At 41.3% G+C, this 27,344-nt stretch overlaps 1 protein-coding gene across 1 annotated transcript in view; it reads right to left on the reverse strand.

Annotated features, from left to right (window-relative positions):
• Positions 1–27,344, reverse strand: part of pde11a (phosphodiesterase 11a) — a 221,211-nt gene that overhangs the window by 128,815 nt on the left and 65,052 nt on the right. Inside the window, exon 3 of the mRNA XM_059966064.1 lies at positions 1,139–1,228. Within this exon, the coding sequence (XP_059822047.1) occupies positions 1,139–1,228 (90 nt within the window). The remainder of the gene's footprint in view (positions 1–1,138; positions 1,229–27,344) is intronic.

Consider the following 27,344-nt stretch of genomic DNA (forward strand, 5'->3'; position numbering starts at 1 on the left):
GAGAGCATGGGCTCCAACATTTTTAGAGCAACTGAAATGGTTAATTGTTTATTGAGTGTTGTTAATCATTCAAAGTTCCCTGTGTCTTTTTTTCTTGAGCGACTCGCACCTTATGATGCAGCCTCCTGGTGCTTTCTGTTTAAGCTTGTTAAGTTTGTTTTAATGGGCTTGGGGAATCCATGTTACTTGTATTATTTAAGCAGATGCCCCCTTCGTGCTAAACGCGGAGTTCTTGGCCAAGCCACCGACATTTGGTAGAATTCTTAAGAGTAAACTTTGGTTGCCGACTCCACATTGGTTTGTCTTTCCTCCACATTGCCAGTGTACATTGTGACTCTTGGGCACAATAGCTATGCATCTGTGCTTAAGACTTGTGCACATTACTGTATTTATTTGTTGGCATTTGCTCAATATAACCTTGAAGGAACCTCAGGATGTCGAATGAGGACGGAATTGCACATCAACGTAGTTGCAGTGACACTGACAGCACTCAGTTCAGATGACGAGGTTGAAGGAGGCGATTATGAATCCCTGCTTTACCTGGAAGAGGTGTTTGGGTCCGTGGATAGTGGTGATGAAGGAGGAATTGGGACAAGTGTTTCACCCAGGGGAAAGTGCCAGAAGAGAAGGAGGGCTGGGTGAGAGGGAATTCAAGTTGAACCCAGGCTGCTGGAGGTGTAAGGAACATCTCTACCAGCAGTGCCACTCTGCTGCCCAGCAGGCTCTGCTTCTTATGTCCTCCTTAATGGGACTGGGGAGGAAAATGGGAATTCAAGACCTTCCTTAACATGAAATAATGAAAACAAAGTTTAGTTCTCTAATTGGTCTCAGTTTTAACTAGTTATGAAAAAATGGGCAGATTCTGGAAATTAAAAATTGCTGGAAAAACTCAGCAGATCAGGAGGCAACAGTGGAAAGAAAAACAGTAAAACAGTTAATATTTCCTGTTTGAGACACCTCAACAGACACTGATCTGAACCATTCTCTATTTCCATGATGTTGCTTGATCTGTTGAGTTTTTCCAGCACTTTTTTTTGCTTTGCTATTACCCACACTTGCTTTTGACTTTGAACTTGTTACAGATTTGAAGTCTATGTGGGACAAAATGTGTGCAAACCCTTTGTAATAGACCACTCACCCGGCTTCTATCATACTCCTTTCTTGAGGCAGCAAACAGTTGAGCATTTGAAATTGCAATGCCACAGAATGGGAGGTACATCCCCAGCACCTGGCAAAAATAAATTGGTTCTTAATAAGTATGCTTATCAAAGGCATATGGTATACGTGCTATTGGTTGTAAAAGGACACTTGAACTTAAACTTGCTATCTTTTTTAATCAAGTGTCAGATGATTCACTGTCTTCTAGGTTCTGGAATTGCTTCTAAAAGTTTCAGAGCCCGTCTGGCAGAGCTATGGAAATCAACAGCACCATTTGTTGGAACTTCAGAGTCTTGGCAAGCTTGGTCAACACCTCATTAACAGTCAAACAGAGAACCCAATCTAACAAACCACATTTCAAGTGGAAAAATTTGCCCATGTGTTATTTTTACTACATTGTATCTTTGTTTACTTACTTACTCTAGGTATGTCATACTGAGAGTAATTCCAACAATACTGGGTAAATCCATATTCTTGATTATTCCACAAATCCATTATCCCATGTGGGCTGTTAGGTAAGGGTGATAGGAAATATTTCTCTGCTTTAACTCTTCCCAAAATCTGCAAGCTCTAAAAATGGTCCTGGTTTGCTTACCCACTTTTGGGCTTCAAACGATGCTCCATTGATTTTCTAGAGCACACCACCTCAGTCCAAGGAGTATTTGTCATTTTCTCCCAGGAAATATGTAGTGAGAAGGTGCATTGAGTCAAGTGGTAATGGTCTACAGAGAGGAGGTGCAAGTGGAAGAGCTCGAGGCCTGGTGCCAGGCAAATAACTTCTTTCTTAATGTCAACAAGAAAAAGGAGATGGTTATTGAGTTCAGGAGTACTCACAACTCCCACCCCTTTACATCGGCGACACAGCAGCGGAAACCACAAGCAGTTTCAAACTCCCTGGTACAGCACATCACAGCCTCTCATGGTCCCAAAACACATGCTACACAGTCAAAAAAGCTCACCGACAACTTTACTTTCTGAGGAGGCTGAAGAGAGCTGGACCTTGCACATCCATACTCACGCCATTCTGCAGGTGAGCAGTAGAGAGCATTCTAACACTGCATGGTACGTAAACTGCACTGTGGTGGGCAAGAAGGCTTTACAATGGGTAGTCAAAACTGCCCAACGCATTCCTGAACCAGCCCTCTCGCAATCAGGCACTTGTATATGGAAAGAAGCTGGAAAGGGGCTCATTGTTTGTCCCACTCCCATCAGGGAGGAGGCTACGTATCATCCATGCCAAGACCACCAGAGAACCAATGGTGTTCTTTATCTTCTGCAATTTTTTTGTGCAGCATCAGATCCAGAGTAGCAATTAATTATTTCTCCTTTACACCTGTGTACAGAAATTAGCATTAAACAACCTTGAATCTTGAGTGGACAAAATAAATAGATAAGAATAGAAGAGGTAAAAGAAGGTGGTAGAGTAAGATTGTCAAAAGATGGTGTAGTCAAAAGGGTCAAAGACTGTAGAACAGTAGAAGTGACTCCCTTGGCAACTCATCTGTCTCCACTGATCTCGCTCCTGGCACTTACCATTGCAAGTTGGACAAGTGCTACACAATACCCTTCACCTTCTTCCTCTCCACCATTCAAATAGTCTGTTGTGGAGATTTATTGCATCCGGTGTGGCCTCCTCTACATCAACATAGATTGAGGGAGCCATTTATTTGAGCTCTGTCTGATGAAAAAGGCAGGATCTCCCTGTGGCCACCTATTTTAATTTGACTTTCCCTTCCTATTCCAAATTGTCAGCCTATGGCCTCCTCTACTGCCATGATGAGGCCCCACTCAGGTCAGAAGAGCAACACCTCATATTCCATCTGGGTAGCCTCCAACATGATGGCATGTGTAATGTATGGATTTTTTTCTAACATAATGACTCTCCTTGGCACTAATTATTGACTGATAACTTACACATGCACATTTGATTTGCTGCTCTCTCTGCAAAGTGAATATGCATGTAAACTTCTCCGCCCATGTGCTTAGATTTATTTATTTGATATGTAGTTGCACAGACAAAACAAATTGGCAATGAGTACAAACCTGAGTGTCAGTGAATATCACCAACTGCACCGAAAGTTACCAGTCGACAGAATTTGGAAGAACAAAGAGAGACAGAGAGAGGAAAGAGTGAACTGAACCAGTACGGTGATGGAGAAGGTTGTCACAGATGCTAGAAAAGGACATGTGAGTAACAGTGGACAATACACAGTGAGAGACGCACAACCAGCAAAGTTAAAGTAATGTGACAATGGCCTTAGTCGGGAGAGTTGACAAATTTGATATTGCTGTGACAACGGAATTGTATATCGAGTGGGTTGAACTGTATTGTAATGCTAACAATGTGGATGAGGTAAAGAAAATCTCCAAACTTCTTAGCTTAATGGAATGTACAGTCCCTTAGGCAATTTAGTAACCAGCAAGCAAGACGTTCAATGAAATTGTTGCAATTTTACAAAATAATTTGAGCCCAAAACCATTTGTAATAGCTGAGAGATTTAGATTTTACAAAAGGAACCAGTCAAAGGATGAAGGCATTTCTGAATACATTGCAGAACTGTGCAAACTTTCCCAGTACTGTGACCCTAGAGGTGGACTTTCTGATGCATTAAGGGACAGGCTTGTATGTGGCATGCATAGTCAAAGCACTCAAAAGAGGCTACCATCAGAAAGAGACCTAACCTTAGAAAGGGCATTGTCCATTGCAATATTGTTACAGACTGCACCAAAGGATGCAGTGGAACTACAGAAAAAGAGTTCAGAATGTGAAATGCACAAAATGTCTTGAATGGTGTAAAGTTCCAAAAATGCTATCTATGTGGCAAATCCTCCCATGATGCAAATAACTGTTGGTTCAAAGAAAAAGTTTGCAGAAAGTGTCACAGACAAGGCCATATGGAGAGAATGTGCAAGTCAGACAAAAAGCACAACCACAGAGAAAAAATACACAAAGTTAAAAGTTTCAAACATAAAACTAAACCAATGCCTAAAGTGACTGAATGTGAAACTGAATCAGATGACACAGAGTCTGACAAGGGTAAAATGTCTTGCCTAGAACTGAAACACATTGCATTACTGAAACAGATTACAAATCATATGGTTCACAATAGATGTGTCTGGTGTAAAACAAAATGGAGCTGGATACAGGGTCAGCTTTGTCTGAAATTTCAGTGGCTGACTACAACAGATTGTTTTCTGAACTACCTTTAGGAAAGACCTCAGTGATGCTAAAGACTTATGCAGATGAAAAAGTGTCCCAAAGGCAAACTGAAAGTGAATGTGACATGCTAGGGCTAAACACAACAGTTAGAACTTTATGTGTTGAAAAGTAGAGCATCTGCACTTTTCTGACATTAATGTTTGAGAAAAATCCAACTATCAAAGCAAATTGGCAATCAAAGCTCTCAATGTGTCATCAACAGGTAACTGCAGCCCAAGCAGTGGGACGAACCAGCTGCTTAATGCTAATAAGAAGGTGTTTGAGAAGGGGAATGGTAAACTCAAAGGCTGAAGGCCAGAATTGAACTGGGTGAAACAGCAACATCAAGGTTCCATTAAGTGCATCTAGTGCCTTACGCACTACGTCCTAAAGTGACTGCTGAACTTCAGAGCTTGGAAGCATCTGCCATGCTATCCAAGATTGAATGGAGTGATTGGGCCATTCCCATTGTCCCAGTGACCAAGAAAGGGAAAACCGGAGCTGTTCACGTATGTGGTGACTTCAAGGTGAGCTGCATACTGTGCAGTATCGCCTGCCATGAATAGAAGATGTTTTTGCATCTTTGGCAGATGGGGAGAGGTTTTCAAAGCTTGACTTGTCACAAGACTACCTGCAAATGAAGTTTGAAGAGTCAAGCAGGATGTTCCTCACAATCAACACTCACAAGGGACTGTTCCAGTTTAGTCATCTTGTATTTGGCAAGGCATCAGCTCCAGCAGTTTGGCAAGGAACAATGGACCAAGTGCTCCAAGATATCCCAGAAACACAATGCCCTGATGACATCATTGTGACTTCGTAAAGTGCTGACCAGGCTGAGTGTCTATGGTCTGCATGCAAAGAGAGGCAAATATGAGATTTTCAAGAATGAAATTTCATATTTTGGACATGTTTTTGACAAGCATGGCTTACATAAGTCACAAGAGAAAATTGAGGCAATGCTATAGGCACCCAAACTGGAAAATGTGTGACAACTCAGGTTATACTTGAGCCTTGTAAACTACTACTACTGGTTTCTCCCAAACATCCATTGAACACGCTGTACAGACAGGAGCAAAGTGGGATTGGTCAGAAAGATGTGGAAAAGCATTCAAGGAAACAAAGAGACTAATAATATCAGATATACAGTTCTCCTATTATGACCCATCCCTGCCCATCAGACTGGTGTGGGATATATCCCATTGTGGCATTGGAGCTGTTTTGTCACACACTATGAAAGATGGATCTTAATGCCCAATTGCATTTGCGTCATGATCACTGATGAGCACAGAATGCAACTACACACACATCGACTGAGAGGCCCTTAGTCTAATATGGGGAATAAAGAAGTTCCACCTCTACCTCTACAAACAAAAGTTTACACTAGTGACAAATCACCAGCCCCTTGTCCATTTCAATCCCAGGAAGGGAATCCTAGTGATTTCTGCTACACAGTTGCAAAATTGGGCACTTTTCCTAGAAGCGCACTCTTACGGCGTAGAGTTCAAGGGTACCAAACAACACAGCAACACTGACAGTTTGTCACATCTTCCACTGTTGACAACTGAAGAAGAAAAGCTTCATTCTGTGATCTAGCAGAGGTGTTTCATGTAGTAACGAATTCACAGGTACAAAGAGAAACAAAGAATGACCTGACATTGTCAAAAGGCTATGACATCAACATGCAAGGATGGCCAACTCACAGTAATCCTGTGTTTCCAGAGTCCTCAGCGAGACGAGACCAACTGTCTGCTTGTTAAAGAACCCTGATGTATGGTTCCCTCTAAACTATGCATCAGAGTGTTAGAAATTCTGCATGAAGGATACCTGGGTACAGTCAAGAAGAGTTGTCTCATCTGGAGCTACATGTGGTGGCTGGGAATAGATAGACAGATTTGGAATGCCACAAAGTTCAACGTGCACCCCCACAGGCACCTTTACATCCATGGGAGTGGCTGTCTTCACCATGGCAAAGGATGCTTTGATGGGCCAATCATGAGCTCCATGACTTTGACTTCTGTGTATCCTCTTTCAACGTGGCCAGAGGTCATATCAATGAAATTAGCCACCACAGCAAAGACTGTCTCTGCTCTGACGACTATGTTCTCCAGAAACGGCTTGCCAGAACACATTGTGAGTTACAATGGAGCACAATACACAACAGAGGAGTTCAGACTATTCATGAAGAAAAACGGCATCAAATATTTCAACTCCTCAACACCCAGCAATGAATAGGTTAGTTGAAAGGTTTATTCAAACCTTCAAGAAGTCCATTAAAGCAATGGACAAAGAGGACATTTCTCGCCACCATAAAGCAGACAATTTCCTTTTTGGGAACTCTGTTCATGCAATGACAAATCAAACACCTGCAAATTTGTAGGTGAGCAAGGATCTGAGATCTCACATAGACCTCCTGAAACCAGACCTAAGTAACTAAGTACAGAATAAACTGTTCAGGCTGTCGGCAAGTTGATCAGTAGAGAGCTTCAAGGTTGGACAGGAAATCCTAACACATGATTACTAAGAAGACAAGTGAACACCTGGTAGGATACCTCCAAGAACCAGGTCACTGATGTACAGAGTGGATGTTGGAGATCAGACACAGAGATGTCAAGTGGACCAGATACTGGATGCTCAACTGAAGAACACACCCGAGTCGACTGTATCCAACAAGCCGGACACATTGCAGCCATCGGACTTGCCAGTGATGATCATGTCACCAATAGCAACGTGACACCTGCAACAGAGAACGTTGTCTTTGCAAGACACCTGCCAAACCTGATGCCATTTGAGAGACGGAATCCTGAAAGAAGCAGAGCGGCACTCAAAAGACTGGGTCTTTAGTATAGTGAAGTTCATCATGGACTGTTATTAAAAGGAGAAAATTCAAGAAAATCATGTTATTGTAAACACATTTATTTAAATATGGTTTGTTAAAGGGAAATGGAATGTTTTGTTACATAATACAGTTTTATTTTTCATTAATATAAAGCAGGAAGAAGTGTAATGTATGGATCTATTTCTTTAAGCACAATGACTCCCTAGCACTGATAATTGATTGATAACTTATGCGTGCACATTTGATTTATTGCTCTCTCTGCAAAGTGAATATACATGTTAACTTCTCCTTCTCCTCCAAGTGTGTACTTTTATTTATTTGACATCTAGTTGTACAAACACAACAGGATGAATATCAATTTCACTAATTTCCAGTAATTTCTCTTCTTCCCCCTCTCTTTTTCCATTCCCCTCACTTCTCCTCACTTTCCCATTACTTCCCTCCAGTGCCTCTCCTGCTTCCCTTTCTCCCATGGTTTCCTGTCCTGTCCTATCAGATTTCTTCTCCCACCTTCCGGCTTCTTATTTCATCCCCTTGCCCTAACCCACCTACCTTCCTACCTTTCCCCTCATCTGGTTTCACCAATCACCTACCAACTCATACTCCTTTCCCTGTCATCACCTTTTTATTCTGGCTTCACCATGCCCCCCTTCCTTTCCAGTCCTGATGAAGGGCCTCAGTCTAAAACATCAAGTGGTTATGCATTCTCTCCATAGATATGGCCTGACCTGCTGAGTTCTTCTGATAACTTGTGTACGTTGCTCAAAAACTGTAGATTGGCTGAGGATGATGAAGATAAACTTTTGACAAAAGTGCCTTCTCTTTATATGAAAATATATTTAAATAACTTCTTGCAAAGTGCAAACTACACTAACAGCAGAAACCATGCTTCTGAATATCGCAACAAGAAAATTTAGTGCTCCCGTGTGTAGCATTGAAAAAGCTGGAATCATACACACAATATCATTCTATAAATTAAAAAAACATGTTTTATTAGCATTTTCATAATATTCTTAAATAAACAGAAGTACATTATTGACATTTAGAATATTACATGCATTGAGTCGATCCAAAGTGATATGCTACATATTTCCAGCATCTTTTGATTTTTAGTTTAGAGGTCCCGGTTGTCATTGGCCCTAAAGCTAGTTGATTAGATAACAATTCAAGACTTCAAAGTAGTTACCAAAGGAGATCTTACTAGACACCTCACTGTGACAAGACTGTCTTATGTTCCTCTGTGATTATGCTTGACACTTGCCATCAAGAAATGAACATTAAACTTAATATTTCATTTAGCAGATTTGCTAAAATGGAAGTGGAAGTGCTCTGACCACTTTGGATTGATAATAGTGATATGGATACAATTTTTAATGTCTATTGACAGCTGTTTGCTCTTATGGGTATAATAAGGGCACATGAAAAGCACTGTTAGTCGGATCACATGCTGAACAATGATTTGATGCATTATTGATATTATGTGAACAGAGAGCTGGCTGTTCCATTTGTTAATATTTTTAACCAGTGAAGATGAATGAATGGAGAACAAAACACCATCAACATTAATGATAATCTATAGTTTTCTTTTGAAAACAACTTATTTTCAAAATCAAACAAGCCTTTCTATCATTAATCATAAATTCATGAGATTCACTTTCTTTAATCTCCTTCCTCCTTACTATAATTTTAGCAGAAAGGACAATTAGTGAACACACAGTTCTGGGCCAGCTTCCAAGTTGTCTGGATGATTCCTTCCAGGAGCTTTTTAATAATACATTTACTCTCCAACTTCAATGCCTTGTTTCATCTCCAATCTGTAGGTAGTGTTAAAAACATGCTGAATCCTAGCTAGGGCTTGACCCAAGCAGAGTAACAGCACAGAGAAATGCCCTGTATAGGGAAATTAAAATAGTTCTGATCTTTAAATTAATTTTAGTTTAATCCTTGAATTACACTCCAGGTGTAGGGTCTGTGTGCAGCATCTACGATCTCACAGCAAACCTCAATTGTATATAAATCTGAAAGAGGTTTGTGTACTATCTCACTAGATGTAAAAAAGACCAGCGCAACTCAGGAACAGGCCTTTCAGCCATGATGTTTATGCCAGACATGATGCTAAATTAAACTAAATCTCTTCTGGCTCTGTATGATATGGATCTATTTCTGTGTGTATTTCTAACAGTGTCACCATCATGTCTGTTTCCACCACTATCCCTGTCAGCCCATTTCAAGCACCTACTACTTTCTGCATTTTAAAAAAAACACATGTCCCACACATCTCCTTTAAACTTTCCTCCTCTAAACTTAACTGCATGTCCTCTGGTACTTAACATTTATATCCGGGGAAAAATATTTTGAATGTCTAACTAACCATGCCTTTCATAAAGTTCAGACAGCTCTCCCCTCAGCCTCTAACAATGCAGAGAAAACAACCTAATCTAGGCAGAATAAGGATCAGAATTTAATATCACTGACATGTGTCATGAAATTTTTTGTTCTGCAGCTGTAATACAGTGCAATCTAAAAAAGAAATATATGTAAAATATTGAATTAAATAAATAGTGCAAAATGAGGCAAAAGTGGTGGTTGTGACTGTGATCTGAGTGTCAGGATAACACTGAAGCTGTAGATATAAAAGTCTTTATTCAGCACAATAAGCAGGCATTATACTGCAGACATTCTTAGAAACTTTCATGACATGACATTTTTATATGCTAAAGATCAAAGATACTGGCAGAACAATTCTGTAGTTACCATGTATCCACAATGCTTCCTTTGAATTACATATAATTTTCAAACACTTACACCTTCACACCAACACTCCAGACACCCAAAAAGAATGCTAATCACCACTGTCCCTGGGCTGGATTCATGCATAGGAAGGCATCTCAGGTTTAAATGTAGTGTTTCTTTGTTTGTGATTGATCCCAGTCTGTAGCTCCAGGAAACCCATTGTTTTGAGCTGCATTTTAAATTCAATCCACAATCCACATTCAGATCTGAAGGCTATGTTGTTGTTGAAATTAATATTTGCTATATTCCATAACTCCTGAGTATGCCCTAACTGTAGTGCTCATGGGTTAATTCATTGTCTGTCTAGAAATCTGATGGTGGAGGGGAAGAAGCAGTTCCTAAAATGTTGAGTGTGTGTCTTCAGGCTCCTGTACCTCCTCTCTGATGATAGTAATAAAAAGAGAGTTTATCCTGTCTTTAATGATGGATGCTGTCTTTTTGAGGGATCACCTTTTGAAAATGTCCTCAATGCTGGGGAGGCTAGTGCCCATGATGGAGCTGGCTGAGTTTGCAACCCTTTTCGTCTTTTTTCGATCCTCCGTGCCAGACGGTAATCCAACCAGTTAGAGAACATCCTGGTATACCTCTTCTACATCCTTTCCAAAGCAGCTTGTTTTCCAAAGAAAATAAATCTAACAGATGAGATTCAAGTTAGGTTGCCTATTTGGTGCAAAGCTATCTCTAATTCTGAGGCAGAGAATCGCAGAATGTAATCTAGCTTTATTTTTTAAACCCCTCCTAAGAGGTTATTGTGTAAAATTTGTGCTTGCCAGTATAAATTGACTGTTAGTAAATGGAGAGAAAATAGAAAAGTACTTGGTTAATTTTAAATTTCGGGCTTTAACTTGTGGGATACTCTGACAGGCAGTGCTTTTGCTCGGCTGCTTGTGATCTATACCGTATCTGTGGATTAGATCATGGAATCGCATGTAAGCATTCAGTGTTTCAGATGATAACTAGGTAGTGATAATCAAGAGGAGGATGCAACAAAGCAACTAATAGACAATAGACAATAGGTGCAGAAGGTGCCCCTTGCGTCTGCACCGCCATTGCCAGCAAATTAAGTGAGTGGACAAGAAAGGAGAGTAAATCAGAGAAACGCTACACTATCGTGGCCACCCATATTCACCAACTCACAGAAAGTGAACGTGCATGAAAGGCCATGACTACAAAAATGTAACAGCAATGCCTCGAAGGAAGTCTTTATAGAAACGCACGGCTCTTTGTCAGCTGCATTTGGAGTACTGATAGCAGAGTTGCTCTCCTACCAGTCCAGCCCATTAATTTTTTAAGTGATTGTTAATTTTAATACTGGAAGGAGGTTTCCCTGGCAGGAAATTGTAAAAGATTAAGATTTCTGCTCATTTTAAACTGACACCCTGAAACCTTACTTTAAACTCAGGAATTTTTTTTTAACAGTGGAACTAGAGTCTTAAATGAACGGGTTGCAGCTCTTTTAAAGATTATCCACAGTTCTGAAATTTAAAACAGAGCTCCACATGTTCAGTTTAGATTTTTAAATTAAGTCTCACCAGTCCAACTGAATCTTCTCCAGATTTCCCACTACATTGTATTTTGTCAGTTATCAAAGCCAACACCTTTCTCCTTTTCTGTGCAGGGATAGGAACACTTTGCCTCATTGATGTTAAAATTGTATCTCTGCAGAATGCAATACAATTTCATAAGAAACACATGGGTGAATGGAAATTTACTTTTCAGTAGATGTGTATTGTGTGTCTGGTTCAAATTGAGTCAGTCTGGATCAACAAAGATGCTTCAAAATTCCCACTGTTAGTTCTTTATGGATTTAGATGGCAGAGATGGTTTGCTAATTCCCTACAAGAGATTAATGCATAAAATTTGTGAGTTTGCCATAATAGATTAGTATAAATTGACAATTAGTAAATGGACAGAAGATAGAAAAATGCAGCCAAGTGTACTGTTTTCATATTTTTGCAGGTTCAGTAACTCAAATTCCCTACTTCAGAAAGAAGGAATTTAGAAATTTACTTTCTACTTTAGAAACTGGAATTTGAAATGGAGATTTAAATTTGAAAAAAAAAGTTATAAAACTCAGTGTCCTATCTCTTCATGCAGAACTCAGTGTATTAAATGACAAAGGAATTTCGGCAAACATGAATTGAAAATGGTTTGAAACATTTTAGTCATTGAGGCATGGTTAGATGTTGAGATGCAACATTAAATCTTGATACTGTATGATGAAATCAACGTTTTCAAGTGTTACGAAGGATGAACAACTCTGATGGGCAGAAGGGTGCAGAGTTGCCCATGCCCCCCCCCCTTTTGGAGAATCGCAAATCACTAGTATTTCGATGCTGTTATCAAGGAAGTAAGAGAGACAAAGGAAAGCTGCCAGGGCAGTTGTTATTGATAACAGCTCATGAAAGTTAATGAGAGAGACACACAGCTAACAAAAGAGGAGCAGAACCATTGATTACTGCTATTGTCTTTTGGAGAAGGATTATTTACTTGGTACTGTTCTATTCATTGAAACCCCTCAGGGGGCAACCAGAGTGGGCTGGTTTGATGGGTTACATCATCCGAACCTGATTGACACCTGAGACACCGTGAGTGGGGATAAAAGTGAGGTCTGGGGTAACACCCCTCAGACGCACCAGGAGAAACTCTAGTGAGCATCAGAACCCCCACAAGACAGGGTGGGAGACCGGAGACCGAATGAAGGGCCGGCAAATTTTAACTCACAGTGTTTTGTAGCGAGACAGGTAGGGGCTTGTGTGTGTGTCCACCCTAGCCTGGGTGACGAGTCCACCATGGAAGAATGGTCTAGCTAAAGGACGGAGGGGTCATACATGAATGGCCACAACAACAACGCATCGATGGATCAAAATCGTAAAGGAAGGTTGGCAAGATAATCGCTGTTACTGTTCACACGTTTTCTCTCTCTCTCTCCCCAATAATTGCAACACATCGACAAACAACTACTGCAGCCTGCATGAACTGAACTGAACTTTATATTTCCATCTGACAATTCATTATCCCCTAGACAACGATAGAGCTTGTTTCATTAGTGATTATTATTATACCCGCACTTTTAGGTTTAGTATTGCTAACGTATCTTCTCTGTATATTCGCATTGATATAATTTTGTATATTTTTGCTAATAAATATTGTTGAAAATAGTATCACCAGACTCCAACGGACACTTCTATCTTTGCTGATAAGACACCCAGTTAAGGGGTACGTAACACAAGGTACAGTAGACATGGAGTTTAGCAAAGTTTTTTGACATGGTAGTTTGATCCTGGAAGTTAGGGCACATGTATCCAAGATGTTTTAACAACCAGATTATAAATTGGCAGCGCAGGAAGCAGAGGATAGTGGCGGAGGATTGATCGCCTGTAATCAGCAGTGTAGCACAGGGATCAGTACCTTGATCTTTGTTGTTTGTCCTATATATAAGTGTCTTGGCTGAGATTGTCTGTCTGTTTGCGAACAGCATAAAGATTGGTAGAGTTGTAGATAGTGAGAATGATGGCCTATAGGGATACAAAGGGACTTAAATCAGCTGTAAATTTGTGTGGAGCAGTAGCAGATGGGATTTGAGGCAACATAAAGTAATGCATTTTTGGGTTATCTGATACTGACCAGATATATACGATAAACAAGAAGGAACTTAGAAGGACCTTCAGGGGTGCAAGTCCATAGCTGCCCAAAATGGCGGTGCAGGTGGACTGGGTAATGAAGAAGGCATTTAGCTCATTTGTCTTGTAGGCAGGGTATTGACTATAAGAGTAGGGACATCATGGCACACTAGTTAGGGCGCACTTGGAATTTTGTGTGCAGTTCTGATCCCCATACTATAGAAAGGGTTTGGCAGCACAAGAAAAAGTGCAAAAGAGATTCACCAGGATGTTGCCTGGAATGGAGGGCTTTAGTTGCAAGAAAAGATTGTATAAGCTGAGATTGTTCTCACTGGAGGTATATCTCCCTTCTAGGTATATTAACACACATTCCTATGTGAATGTTCTGGCAAAAGCCTTCAACTTGAAATGCCAACTCTGGTCACAGCACAAAAGATTAGAGAAAACCTATTAGCATTTGTCATATCTTCCACATGAAATTCTGCAACCATTTGCACTGATATAACTGATTTCAGGTGGCTTGTGCTATTTTTCTTTAAATAGGCTCCAGCGATTAGTTTTGCCTGCTGTGCCGAGAAAGCACACTCACTCGAATCAGGTCAAAAATACTTTATGCATACGTAAATTCCAAAGCCACGTACAACACCCATGTCCTGCAGGCTATTTGGAAGATTTGATACGGGTTAATATGTTGGAGTCTAAATAACTAGTCATCCTGCCAGATATTAATATAATAATTATATAATGAGAAGGGATCTTCTCATTTCTGACATCTCTGTTATAACAATAGCAACCTGCATTCATTTTAGCAACTTTAACCTAGTAAAATACCCTGAGATATAACCAGAGAAAATAAAAACAAACATGAGATTAGGATGTATTGCTCTTGTTCCCTACTGTTTGGAGATGCAAATTGGCCAAGATTGTGTGCAGTAGAAATAATTGAGCGATTATATTGCATTATCAGAGTTACATCAAATTAAACATTTTCATGCAGTCAAGAAGGTGCCCAATTAACAAATTGTTACATTCTAGTCTCCATCAAACAGCATGTGATTGTTTTTCACACATTTTTTATGATGTCGGCTGATCTTTGGAATACCAAATATACAAAATGACTTTTTAAAAAGGCAGGTGTGGTTTCTAATTTGTTATTGCTTTTCTTCCATCAGGAACTTCAGTACGGGGTGAAACTCTTGGAGGTAACACAATTAGTTTTCTGCAATGTAGCTGAGTATTGATGTCCTCAATGTATTCACATTCGTCGCTGAAGTCAATTTCTTCTAAACCAAAATAAGGAGCAGTACAAAGTGTAACAGGTACAGTAAAATGGAAACATGCTGTTTCCATTTATATTAAAATATGCAAATCTTACCAAATACAAGAGAAGATTTACTGTGGTGAAAAATGTTCCTTTATTGTTTTTGGTTGAAATTTATTGCTCACTTAAAGAAGAACGTGGACTAATTTTCATCCCTGAATTTCCCAGAAATGTGCACCATAAGAGGATGCTATCATTGTGTTGAATAGCTAGCTGACTGACACAAATGTTGCCACTGGTAGTTTATCTTCTATGCCAGAAAGACCTTGTGACCATAAGACACAGGAGAAGAATTAGGCCATTTCGCCCTTCAAGTCTGCTCCGCCAGGTGATCATGGCTGAACCATTTCCCACTCAACTTCTTTCTCCTGCCTGAAATACCCATGAATCAGAAATGTGGATAATATACCTTTGCCAACAAGGCTAATTTTCATCAACAGTGTGTCGCTCGTGAACAAAGAAACTGAAGGAGCTGGACTCGGTACAGACCACGGAGCTGGAGAAGCATCGAAGTGCAGCCTAACCGTGCATGATGGGCTTAGTCACTTTTCTTGTGATCCCAAGGCCCTGCTGGACAAGGATAATGTGGAATGCTGTAAGTCCGGTTAGCTGGTATATTGGCGAACAGTGGAGGAGCTGCAGGGCCTGGGTTGCAGCAAGGACGTGGCCTGAAGCTGCAGTGTCGTCTGTTTATGGCTGTCCAGGAGGGGGGCATTGGAGCTACCCGCAGTGTGCTCACAGTGGAGGACAAGCTGTGTTGTGTTCAGCAGCAGAGTGCTGCAGCGGGAATGGACCTAGGAACTTGGACTGTTTTATTTTGTGTGAATGGGTTTTACTGCTGCAGAGAGTGGGGCAGCTGTGTGGCCTTGGGCCATGATGTCGCCTGCTTACAGCCATCCAGGGGTAGCGGAACCAGAGTCGGTGCTGCCCTCCAGTGGCAAAAGACAAGCTGTATTGTCAACACGTACAAAAATGCTGGATGAACTCAGCAGGTCGGGCAGCATCCGTTGAAACGAGCAGTCAGTGTTTTGGGCCGAGACCCTTCGTCCTGGGTCCATTTCTGGGAAATTCAGGGATGAAAATTAGTTCACGTTCTTCTTTAAGTGAGCAATAAATTTCAACCAAAAACAATAAAGGAACATTTTGCACCACAGTAAATCTTCTCTTGTATTTGGTAAGATTTGCATATTTTAATATAAATGGAAACAGCATGTTTCCATTTTACTGTACCTGTTACACTTTGCACTGCTCCTTATTCTGGTTTTGGAAGAAGAAGGGGGCAGGGGCCCAATAAAGAAGGTGGGGGGAGGGGGAAGGTGCAGGTGAAAAACCAATCAGAGGAAAGATCAAGGGGTGGGAGAGGGGAAGCAGGGAGGGGATAGGCAGGAGAGGTGAGGGAGGAGTGTAAGGGGAAAGCACTATGGGTAGTAGAAGAAGGCAGAATCATGAGAGAGGTGATAAGCAGCTAGAAGAGGAGGCAGAGTGAAAGTGTGATGGGGGAAGGGAGAGGGAGGGAATTACCGGGAGTTGGAGAATTTGATATTCATACCAAGGGGCTGGAGACTACCCAGATGCTATATGAGGTGTCGCTCCTCCAACCTGAGTTTGGCCTCATCAAGGCAGTAGGGGAGGCCATGTATGGACATAACCAAATGGGAACGTGAAGGAGAGTTGAAGTGGGTGGCAACCAGGAGATCCTGTCTGTTGTGGCGGATGGAGCGGAGGTGCTCGATGAAGCAGACCCCCAATCTGCGTTGGGTCTCTCCGATGTAGAGGAGGCTGCACCAGGAGCTCCGGTGAGATCCGACGCAGATTGGGGAAGCACTTCGTCAAGCCCCACCGCTCCGTCCGCCACAACAGACAGGATCTCCTGGTTGCCACCCACTTCAACTCTCCTTCACGTTCCCATTCGGATATGTCCATACATGGCCTCCCCTACTGCCTTGATGAGGCCAAACTCAGGTTGGAGGAGCAACACCTCATATAGCATCTGGGTAGTCTCCAGCCCCTTGGTATGAACATCGAATTCTCCAACTTCCGGTAATTCCCTTTGTTACGAATGTGCCACAACTCTGAGGGGCCGAAGGGTACAAAGTAGCCCCCTCCTTTTTGAGAATCGCAAGATCACTATTAAGTCAGTTCAGGAGACCCAGGAAATGAGAAAAAGACATGCAGAATCCACAAAGAGTTTGGAATGTGTCCTGGCCTCCGAAAGGCGGAACCATTGATACTGGCTATTGTCTCTTGGAGACGGAATTGTGTATTGAATCCTGTACGATGCATCAAAGCCCCCAGGCAATGAACCCGGGAAGGGGGGGGTGCGTTGGTGGAGGGATTGCATCATCCCAACCTGATTGACATCTGAGACCCTGTGAGTCAGGATAAAAGAGGGTCTGTGGGAACAGCCCCTCAGACGCACCAGAAGAAACGCTAGAACTCCTGTAACAGCGTAATAGCGAAAGCTGGTGGAAACAACCCACGTGCGTCCTTTTCCATTTGCCTCGGAATTGGTGGGTCTTTACCACGGAAGCACGGCTTTAGCTAACCACAAAAGGGGAAATCAGTCCCCCAACGACTCTCGAAGGATTGACATCATAAAAGGAATGGGCAAGTTAAACCTCCGTCTTTCTCTCCAACCAAAAAGCTGCAGCTTGAATGAGCTTGAGTGACTTTTATATTTCCATCGGACAATACATTATCCCCTAGACAACGATAGAGCTATTTCTTATTGATTATTATTATACCCGCGCTTTTAGATTTAGTATTGACGACATATATTATCTGTATGTTTGCATTGATATTATTTCTGTGTATTTTTATCAATAAATACTGTTAAAAATAGTATCATCAGACTTCAACGGACCTCTCTATCTTTGCTGGTAAGTGACCCAGTTACGGGGTACGTAACACCTTCCTCTCCCTTCCCCCTTCCCACTTTCACTCTGCCTCCTCTTCCAGCTGCCTATCACCTCTCTCATGATTCTGCCTTCTTCTACTACCCATAGTGCTTTCCCCTTACACTCCTGCTTCACCTCTCCTGCCTATCCCCTCCCCCACCCCTTGATCTTTCCTCTGATTGGCTTTTCACCTGCCCCTTCCCCTCCCCCCACCTTCTTTATAGGGCCCCTGCCCCCTCCTTCTTCGGTCCTGACAAAGGGTCTTGGTCTGAAACGTTGACTGCTCATTTCAACGGATGCTGCCCGACCTGCTGAGTTCCTCTAGCTTGTTTGTACATGTTGATTAAACCACAGCAGCTGCAGTGTACTTTGTGTTTACAAGCTGTATTGTGTTCAGCTGCAGATTGCTGCAACAAGCATCGACCTAGAGACTTGGACTATTGTTTTCTTTGTGACTGTGTTTTAATATGTGCTGTATCGGTCTTGTAACGTGTATGATTGTTAGTATTGTGTTTTGTACCTTAGCCCTGGAGTAACGCAGCTTTATTTAGCAGTATTCATGAGTATTCATGTATGGTTGAATGACAATTGAACTTACACAGTTTGTCTTCTTTTGCAGATTGGTTGTTTGTCAGTCTTTGTGTGTAGTTTTTCATTGATTATATTCTATTTCTTTTTCCTATAATGAATACCTGCAAGAAAATGAATCTTGGGGTTGCATATGTATATATATGGTTGCATATATACATACTTCAATAATAAATTTACTTTAAACTTTTGAAGCCAATATAGCCATAAGGAAGTTGTGCAACTCTACTATTCAGTCCAGAGGTCAGGCAGTGAGGCAGTACAGCTAACTTTTGTTTCACTTTGCCAAACACCAAGGCTATAGCCTGACTGGATGATACCACTCTGCAGTTTCACTGCTATTCCACACACCAGCAAAGACCATAACTAAGTGTCAATGCATCAAATTTATGCATTGCAACGTGGTCATAGACACACAGATATGGAAACAATCCAGCCCTAAGTTGTTAGAAGCATTATTCTTTCATGGCTGCTAAGAAAAGAAATTGAAGTCATAACCTGTATTATGAGAAAATATCCTAATTATGAAATATATCAGAAAACAAACACATTTTGCAAGAAGCTCCAACTCTCTCGATAATTTTACCATTGATTTCAAAACTCCTCTTTCCCATAATTCATATCTGTCTATATTAATTGTTTCATATAGATTTTTATACATCACCATCATGTATAGTCATATTCTCACTCAATCCTGAAACTTGTGAACTCCTTTCTGTTTTCTCATATCTACATTACTGCACTCTCTTGATTTTATTTCGATCTTTTTATCACCAAGTGATAATATTTGCTGCTGCTCAATCTTAATTTGATGGTTAAATTCTGTGAGAGGACAAGATCTAATACAATATTAATGTTGTTTAAAATCAATCCACTTCCATAAATGAATTGGGCTTAAACATGAAGCAGGTAGACAATGCCTGCCAGTGTTCTGTCACTCCAAAAGACTGTACTCCATTCTTGTCACCTGTTCAATAACAATCCCTGGTACATGTGGCCAGCATCAAGTGCATTCCTGACTATGCAAGGGAAAACAGTACCAACACTACCAGCAACAACTCCTTCCCTGATGCTCTAATCTACTTTTATGCATATTTCGAGGCATACAGAACATCACCAGCCATGAAAGCTCTCCTAAGTTAGCAGCCATGGTCTGTAACAGCGGCAGATGTGAGAAAGAGTCTGCAGAGAGCCATTCTGCCCGTAAAGCAGCCAGGCCAGAACGTATCTGAGGCCAAGTACTTGGAGAGTGTGCACACCAGCTCACAGACACCTACATTGACATCTTCAACACTTCACTCATCCTGGCTGCTGTCTCCAGATGCCTCAAATCAGGCATCAACATCTCTGTCTCAAAGAACTCTACAGCTTCAGAACTGAACAACTAGCGCCTAGCGTCATGAAGTGCCTTGAATGTTGGAAAGGCACATATCAAAAACTCCATGCCTGCCAAATTGGACATTTACCAACACGCTTACTGACATAACCGTTCTGCAACAGATATCTTGGCATCTGTGATTCACCTGGCCCTGACGCACCTAGAAAACTACAACACTTACAGGAGTATACATGCCTAGCATCACTTTAGGGACATACAATAAATCTGTGTATATAAGCTATCTTATGTATTTATATTTATTGTGTTTTTATTATCGTGTTCTTTACCTTATGGTGTCTTTTGTGCAGCATCAGATCTGGAGTAAGAAATAATTTGTTCTCCTTTACACCTGACACTAAACAACCTCGAGTCCTGAATCTTTTAAAAACATGTACCGATCCTTCAAAAATATTTCCACTTAAAGCAAGTGCAAAACTGTCCCCTTATGGAGATGGATCTATATTTTCAAAGCCAGAATTATGAAAGAATTTTTAAATATAATTGAACAAATGTTATGTAAATTATTTTTTAAAAATGTGAGTAAATACAGCTGTTTTGTCCTAATTATTCAAATTCAGTCTCACTGAGAGGTAGTAACTTCTCCCTGCTTATTACGGCAAAAACCTATGTGAGATTTGCTTATGCCACCTAAAGCTACTTGGATAGATTGCTGAGGTCTACAGATCAAAATACTCCCCATTCTCCCCATAGCAAAAGAATTATAACTTGTATATGCAGTATAATGATCTAGAGTAACAGAGTCCGCTCCTACATCACAACAAAAGGCTCTTTGTTCCACTGTGTTCTTGATGACCATCAATTTCCCACCTATACAAATTCTACATTGGTCATTAGTCTCATTTTATTTTCCCCACTTTTGATCAAGCCCAACCACTTCTGATCCTATTTTTCACCAATACATTCAGGATAACTTACAATGGCCAATCTATGAACCTGCATCTTTGGGATGTGGGAGAAAACCAGGAAACCCATGCATTCACAGGGAGCGCATGCAAACTCTACACATGGTGGGCTGGGTTCTTCTAAGGTCATTTGGATCTGAAGGTATCATTGTGCCTGAACTGTGTTGACTCATGGTCTCTGGTTCAAATAGCACCGTCAGCTATTCATGAAATTCCAAAGTGAGCTGAAGATCAGATCTTCCAGATTCTCTAGTAGTGGCAACTAAATTTGTCTTTCATCCTTGATCAAAGGGCGGAGCAGACTTGAAGAGCGAAATGAGCTAATTCTTCTCCTGTGTCTTCTGGTCTCACGGTCTTTCTGGCATAGATGATAAACTGCCAGTGGCAACATTTGGGTCAGTCAGCTAGCTATTCAACATGATCGTAGCATTTCCTTATAGTGCATGTTTCTGGGAAATTCAGGAATGAAAATGGATCTTGTGATGAAGATGATAATCTTCACTTCATTTTGATATGTTTATTTATATAGATTTTATATGTTCCTGATCATCAGAAGCATTTAAATAAGGAATTAAGAAGCCTTTGAAGATCAGCAAGTTCAAAGGGTGTCAGGGATATCCTAGCCAGTCTCTCAGGCCTGAGGCCTACTCACTGATCAGAGTGTACTCTACCTCACTGAATGCATTTTGGTACAGCTTGGTCTCCCTTCTGCATCCAGAAGACGTGCTGGTGAGCCGAGACCGCGAGCCGCCAATCTGAGCAGTGCTTTGGCTCGTAGACAATTCAACAGCAAGTGATTGTAGTGGACTGCTACCCTGTTCTCATTAATAGATGTCAAACTGACTTGTACAATTACACTTGTTATTTAACAGCAAATGAGCATGAAGAGCCACAGTCGTATTTCCACTCAGAGTTCAATTAGTACATTTTCATTCGCATAATGCAATAAAATAGTGAATACACCACACTGTGTCTGAGAGCTTCCAGCTCTTGACCTTTTCTCAGAACTCTGAATGACTAGGAACAAATGGGTTTAAAGATGCAGCTGGGCTGGAGGGGCAAGGTGAGGAATGAAAGTGAAGGAATGAGTGCTGGGGTAAGGTGGGAGTTTAGTGGGAGGAATTAAAGAAGAAAATTTCACTCACAGCTCTTATTGAATCTGTCCTATATTCTACCTTATTAGACATCTTCCCTTTTGATACTTTCCTCCCACTCCTCCTATCTTTGCATCTTAAGACATGTTTAATTTTAATCTTTTCCTGTTCTGATGGAAAGTCAGCAAGTTGAAACATTAAAATGAAAACAGAAAATGCCGGAAGCATTCAGCAGGTTAGGCAGCATCTGTGGAAAATAAACAGAGTAAGTGCTTCAGGTCCAAGATGCTTCTTCAGAACAGGGAAAGAGCATAAACATATTAATATTAAGTTTCAGAAATGATGGTAAAGGGATGGATAGGACAAAGGGAGTATCTCTGAAGAAGGAGACTAGTGTTGCCATGGAGAAAAGTTGTAGATGAAGTCATCTGATTTATAAGTTGATAATGAAAAGCAGAGCGTGAAAATGATCAAAGAAACAAAGCTGCGAGAGAGGGAGGGAGAGAACATTAAGATTCTTTAAGGTTGTTATAGACGGGGTAGTAATGGAGACAAGCCCCCACTAGAATGAGACTAAGATAGCCTGTGATAACCAAGTCCAACTCCTGGCCTCCTGGCCTTTACCTGTTGCTTTGCTACTAAGTCCAGCTTGTTTCTACTGACAAGAGAAGGGGCAAAGGTGGGCTACTGGTGCCTTAAAACCAGTCACTTCGGGCAGATGGGGCTCTTCAGCCATGGTTGGCAGCTCATCTAGGCGAAGGGAAACTCTGATCTCAAACCTCTGCTGCCTTGTGGCTATACCCACTCATGGGGAAGGCTTCGGGAGTAAACTCTTAGGGAAAAATCCAGAGCTGGAGTCCCTAAAGGCAGTCCTACATTGAGTTCAACACTGACTGGCAACTCCTGCGACGCTGCTGGTGCCAAAATACATCGGTCTCTGCTATCCCTTTGGGTTCGTCAGATGTGTGGAGAGGGGCAGGTTACTACATGGGCAACAGCTTGCTCTCCATATTGTGCTGCCTTGGTTTGTGTATCTAGACAGCTAGGACACATTATCCATGGTCGACCCTGACCGACAGAGGCCTCATCAGTACAAACGTATCTCCACCCTACCGCCCAGCAAAATATATAGCCTTGGGAAATGTGCAGTGGATCTTAAAATGGAGAAAAAACTGAGCATTATCTACCATAGAACTCAAAAGTCTAACAAAGACAGAGGAAGTGAGTTACCTGAATTAAAGAAGTCAGTTAACTCTCCTGACCTATTGAGTGTTTCCAGCATTTTCTATTTTCTAGCACCTGCAACTTTCTTTACATTTTCATGACCTGAAACACAGACATTTGCTCCTTGTCTTACCGAATACTTTTAGCATCTTGAGTTTCAATTCCAGTTTCCAGCAAGTGCAGTTCTTTGGAGAGGAACTTAGAGGTAACGATGTGCTTTCAGATGGAATTTAGGGATGTTGCCGACAAGCTGCAGTTAATGCATCATGTAGAGCAGATTGCATGTGGAACTACAGCCACACACAGCATGTCCATGATGGAGCAATCAAATGTTTTGAGTTGCATTACACTTTTGAGAGTTTCAGAGGGAATGTCAAAGATCATATTGTGTTGGTATGGGCTTAATAATGTTGAGATAACTTAGCCAAGATAAATAGAAATATATACTATTTATGCTGGTTTCCCCGGCAATGAGGCTGCCAGCAGTTCCCAAGAATCGCTAGAACGGCTCCAATTCCACAACAAAATACGACATCATGGAGTCCTGGAAAGGTATGGTGATGTGTCTCAAATACCAAATGTGGGGCATTCACTCCAAAAGGTTAAAACCTTTTAGATGATGAATGCAATGATGAGCAATTGGGCAGGTATTGATGTTGATCGGCACTCGTCCCTGCATGTTGACACTAATCCATCACAAGGCTGGCTGGATGGTAGAGAGGCTGTGGGAAATGGTGAGCTGAGACACTTGCTGCCGAACACTCAGCTTCTGATTGTTCTTATCTTGTCGTCATTGAAGGATCGATTGAATGACACGGGAAAGGTTGCAGAGGCGACTAAGCATCAAGGCATGATGATGCTGCTTTGAGGAACTTGATAAACAGGGCCATCTTATCTCACACAGAATAACTGATACAAAAATGCTGGAGGTCAGACAGCGTCTATGGAGAGGAATAAGCAGTCAACCCTTTGGGCTGAAACCCTTCGTCAGCACTCTTCATGGGACCTTCCATAAGTCCTGATGAAAGGTCTTGGCGCATAATGCCACATTCCACTGAAGGCCAAGGTGCAGAGGGCACAGCCTTAGAATAGAAGGATGACTTTTAGAACAGAGCTGCGGATGAATTTCTTTAGCCAGAGGTGCAGAATCTGTGGAATTCATTGCCAGAAGCAGCTGTGGTTGCTGTCATTGGGCATATTTAAAGTGGATGTTGTGGGTTCTTGACTAGTGCAGGCATCAAAGGTTACAGAGAGAAGGCATGAGAACGGGCTTGACAGAAAGAAATAAAGCGGCTAACGTCAAATAGTGGAGATGTATGTCCTAATTCTGCTCCTATGTCTTATGTTTGTATGGTTATGCAAACAGAGTGCATCTTTCACTCCTATAGCTTGCTGTGTATTTCTCAAAAAACAGCCAAATTTTACATGCCACACACACAAAATGCTGGTGGAACACAGCAGGCCAGGCAGCATCTATAGGGAGAAGCGCTGTCAACGTTTCAGGCCAAGACCCTTCGTCAGGACTTACTAAAAGGAAAGATAGTAAGAGATTTGAAAGTAGGAGTGGGAGGGGAAATACGAAATGATAGGAGAAGACCGGAGGGGGTAGGGTGAAGCTGAGAGCCAGAAAGGTGATTGGCAAAAGGGATACAGAGCTAGAGAACGGAAAGGATCGTGGGACGGGAGGCCTAGGGAGAAAGAAAGGGGGAGGGGAGCACCAGAGGGAGATGGAGAACAGGCAGAGTGATGGGCAGAGAGAGAAACAAAACCTAAATATATTAGGGATGGGGTAAGAAGGGGAGGGGCATTAACAGAATTTAGAGAAGTCAATGTTCATGCCATCAGGTTGGAGGCTACCCAGCCGGTATATAAGGTGTTGTTCCTCCAACCTGAGTGTGGCTTCATCTTGACAGTAGAGGAGGCCATGGATAGACATATCAGAATGGGAATGGGACGTGGAATTAAAATGTGTGGCCATTGGGAGATCCTGCTCTCTCTGGCGGACAGAGCGTAGGTGTTCAGCGAAACGGTCTCACAGTCTGCGTTGGGTCTCACCAATATATAAAAGTCCACACCGGGAGAACCGGACGCAGTATACCACACCAGCCGACTCACAGGTGAAGTGTCGCCTCATCTGGAAGGACTGTCTGGGGCCCTGAATGGTGGTGAGGGAGGAAGAGTAAGGGCAGGTGTAGCACTTGCTCTGCTTGCAAGGATAAGTGCCAGGAGGGAGATCGGTGGGGAGGGATGGGAGGGATGAATGGACAAGGGAGTCGCGTAGGGAGCGATCCCTGTGGAAAGCTGAAAGAGGAGGGGAGGGAAAATATTACATGCCTCCACTCTTCACTGCATAGTCAGAAAATGAAACAAAAAAGTAATGAATTCTGAAAATATTTGGGCCCAATGAACCTCATACACAATAGAGATAATAGTGAAAATTAAAATGCCTTGATAAAGAAACTGCATAGACGTCATGAAATTGAACTTTTCAAGGAAATGAATATTATTCATGTAAATTATATTTTTCTCCAAACATAAAATAACACTGCCATAACTTATAGTATCAGTGCTCACTGTGTAATATTAAAGCAGTCTTACAGAATTTTAAGAAAACCTGTTGGTTTTTAACACTGGTAATACCTTCAATTGTCAGAATTAACGGCATAAAGAAAGTCATTTCTCCAGCCCTTGCATGCATATTTTAAAATGTGTAAACAATTTGACATTGGAAATTTAATGGTGAGATCTTATATGTTTTGTCAGTAAGAGTCTGGGGCAATTATAATTGCTTCTTTGCTAGGATTAGTATGATATATATTAATGTCTGCAATTAAATTTGATGTCCATTACTTCCCTGGTTTTTAACTGAAGCTGCTGAATTCATCAGAGTTCATTAGCCAGTAGCAGAACTGAAATTCTGACAGTTAATAGCAGTGCAGTTGTTTCATACCCCCAGCTTCCAGCTTTCTTCTCTGAACGTTGGGAAGAAACCTCATGATTATGAAACAGGAGCTTTTGATTCATTCTAACAGATATTGCTTTGAATTTTTCATTTGCCTGCCAAGGATCAGAATCCAGCAGTTAGTTAAAATTTTTAAAATATATCATCAAACTGAGATTTAAAAAAGTTATTTGTTTAAATAGCAAATTTTTCAATTGGTAAACAGAGGGAGAGATAAAAGAAATAACAATTGTCTGTGGCGAGTTTCTTTGAAAAAAGACCCCACGCAGACCTTGTTGTGCTTTGGAGTCTGCTTCCTAGGAGCACAGCAGTTTGTCCTGTTGACTAGGTGTCAGAGTGAAGCTGACATGCACTGCAGGCTGCTTCACTAATAGCTTGTCACTTCATAGTATTCAGAGGCTCCTTTACACAGCCACAGGCACATTTCCCCATAATTAACAGCCAGCCACGGAGGCTAATTACTTTAATTGCTAAACAAAATCACGGACTTGAATCAGGAGTGCAAGAAATACTGCTGCAGATAAAGCAAATAATTTCCTTTTCTCAATAATTTTCTTATTGAAGATAACTAATGCAGTTAGAACAGTTTAATAATGGTATTTTAACAACTAGAATATAGAATTTCTTTGTTGTAGTATGTGTCTTTTATGTGTAGCTTACTTTTTGGCTTGTTATTAGGCAGGCAATCCAGAGAACATTAAATTAAATACAGTCTGCCTGATTTATGCCCCCCTTACATACAATTAAGGTCTCATATTCAAAAGTCCCACAGATTCAAAAGTCTGATCTATGTACATCTGTTCATTCTTATGGGCTACAGAACTGGTTCTCTCTCTACTTTTAATACTTATTCTTTCCTATAGTCTATTGTTATTTATTAACAGCCTTTTGACTCCATTCATTAAATGATGTATCAAATGATTTTTGTATATTTTCCTACAGGGACAAAATAAACTTAAAGGGCATCTGTAAAAATGGAGCAACACACACAAAATGCTGGAGGAACTCAACAGGCCAGGCAGCATCTATGGAAAAGAGTACAGAGGATGTTTCAGGTCAAGACCCTTTGTTAGAGTGATTTTTGGGTTTAGGTCATTCGCACTCAGCAAATGGCTTTGGCCACCAGTCTTCTGTTCCTTGACAACTTTTAGTTTGTAACAATGCATTTCCTAAAAACTGAATACCGGAATACCAGTCCAGATGCTGCAGGTGCCTGTGGGATGGATGTAAACCAGAAGGTGTGAGGTTTGCATGAAGTTTCAAAGACAGCATTATCTCTATTTTGTAAATATGGATTGTCCTTCATGTTAAGCACATAAAATACCAAATAAATGTGTAGTGGATTCAG

Source organism: Hypanus sabinus, chromosome 4, assembly GCF_030144855.1.
Source record: "Hypanus sabinus isolate sHypSab1 chromosome 4, sHypSab1.hap1, whole genome shotgun sequence".
Classification (NCBI taxonomy): domain Eukaryota; kingdom Metazoa; phylum Chordata; class Chondrichthyes; order Myliobatiformes; family Dasyatidae; genus Hypanus; species Hypanus sabinus.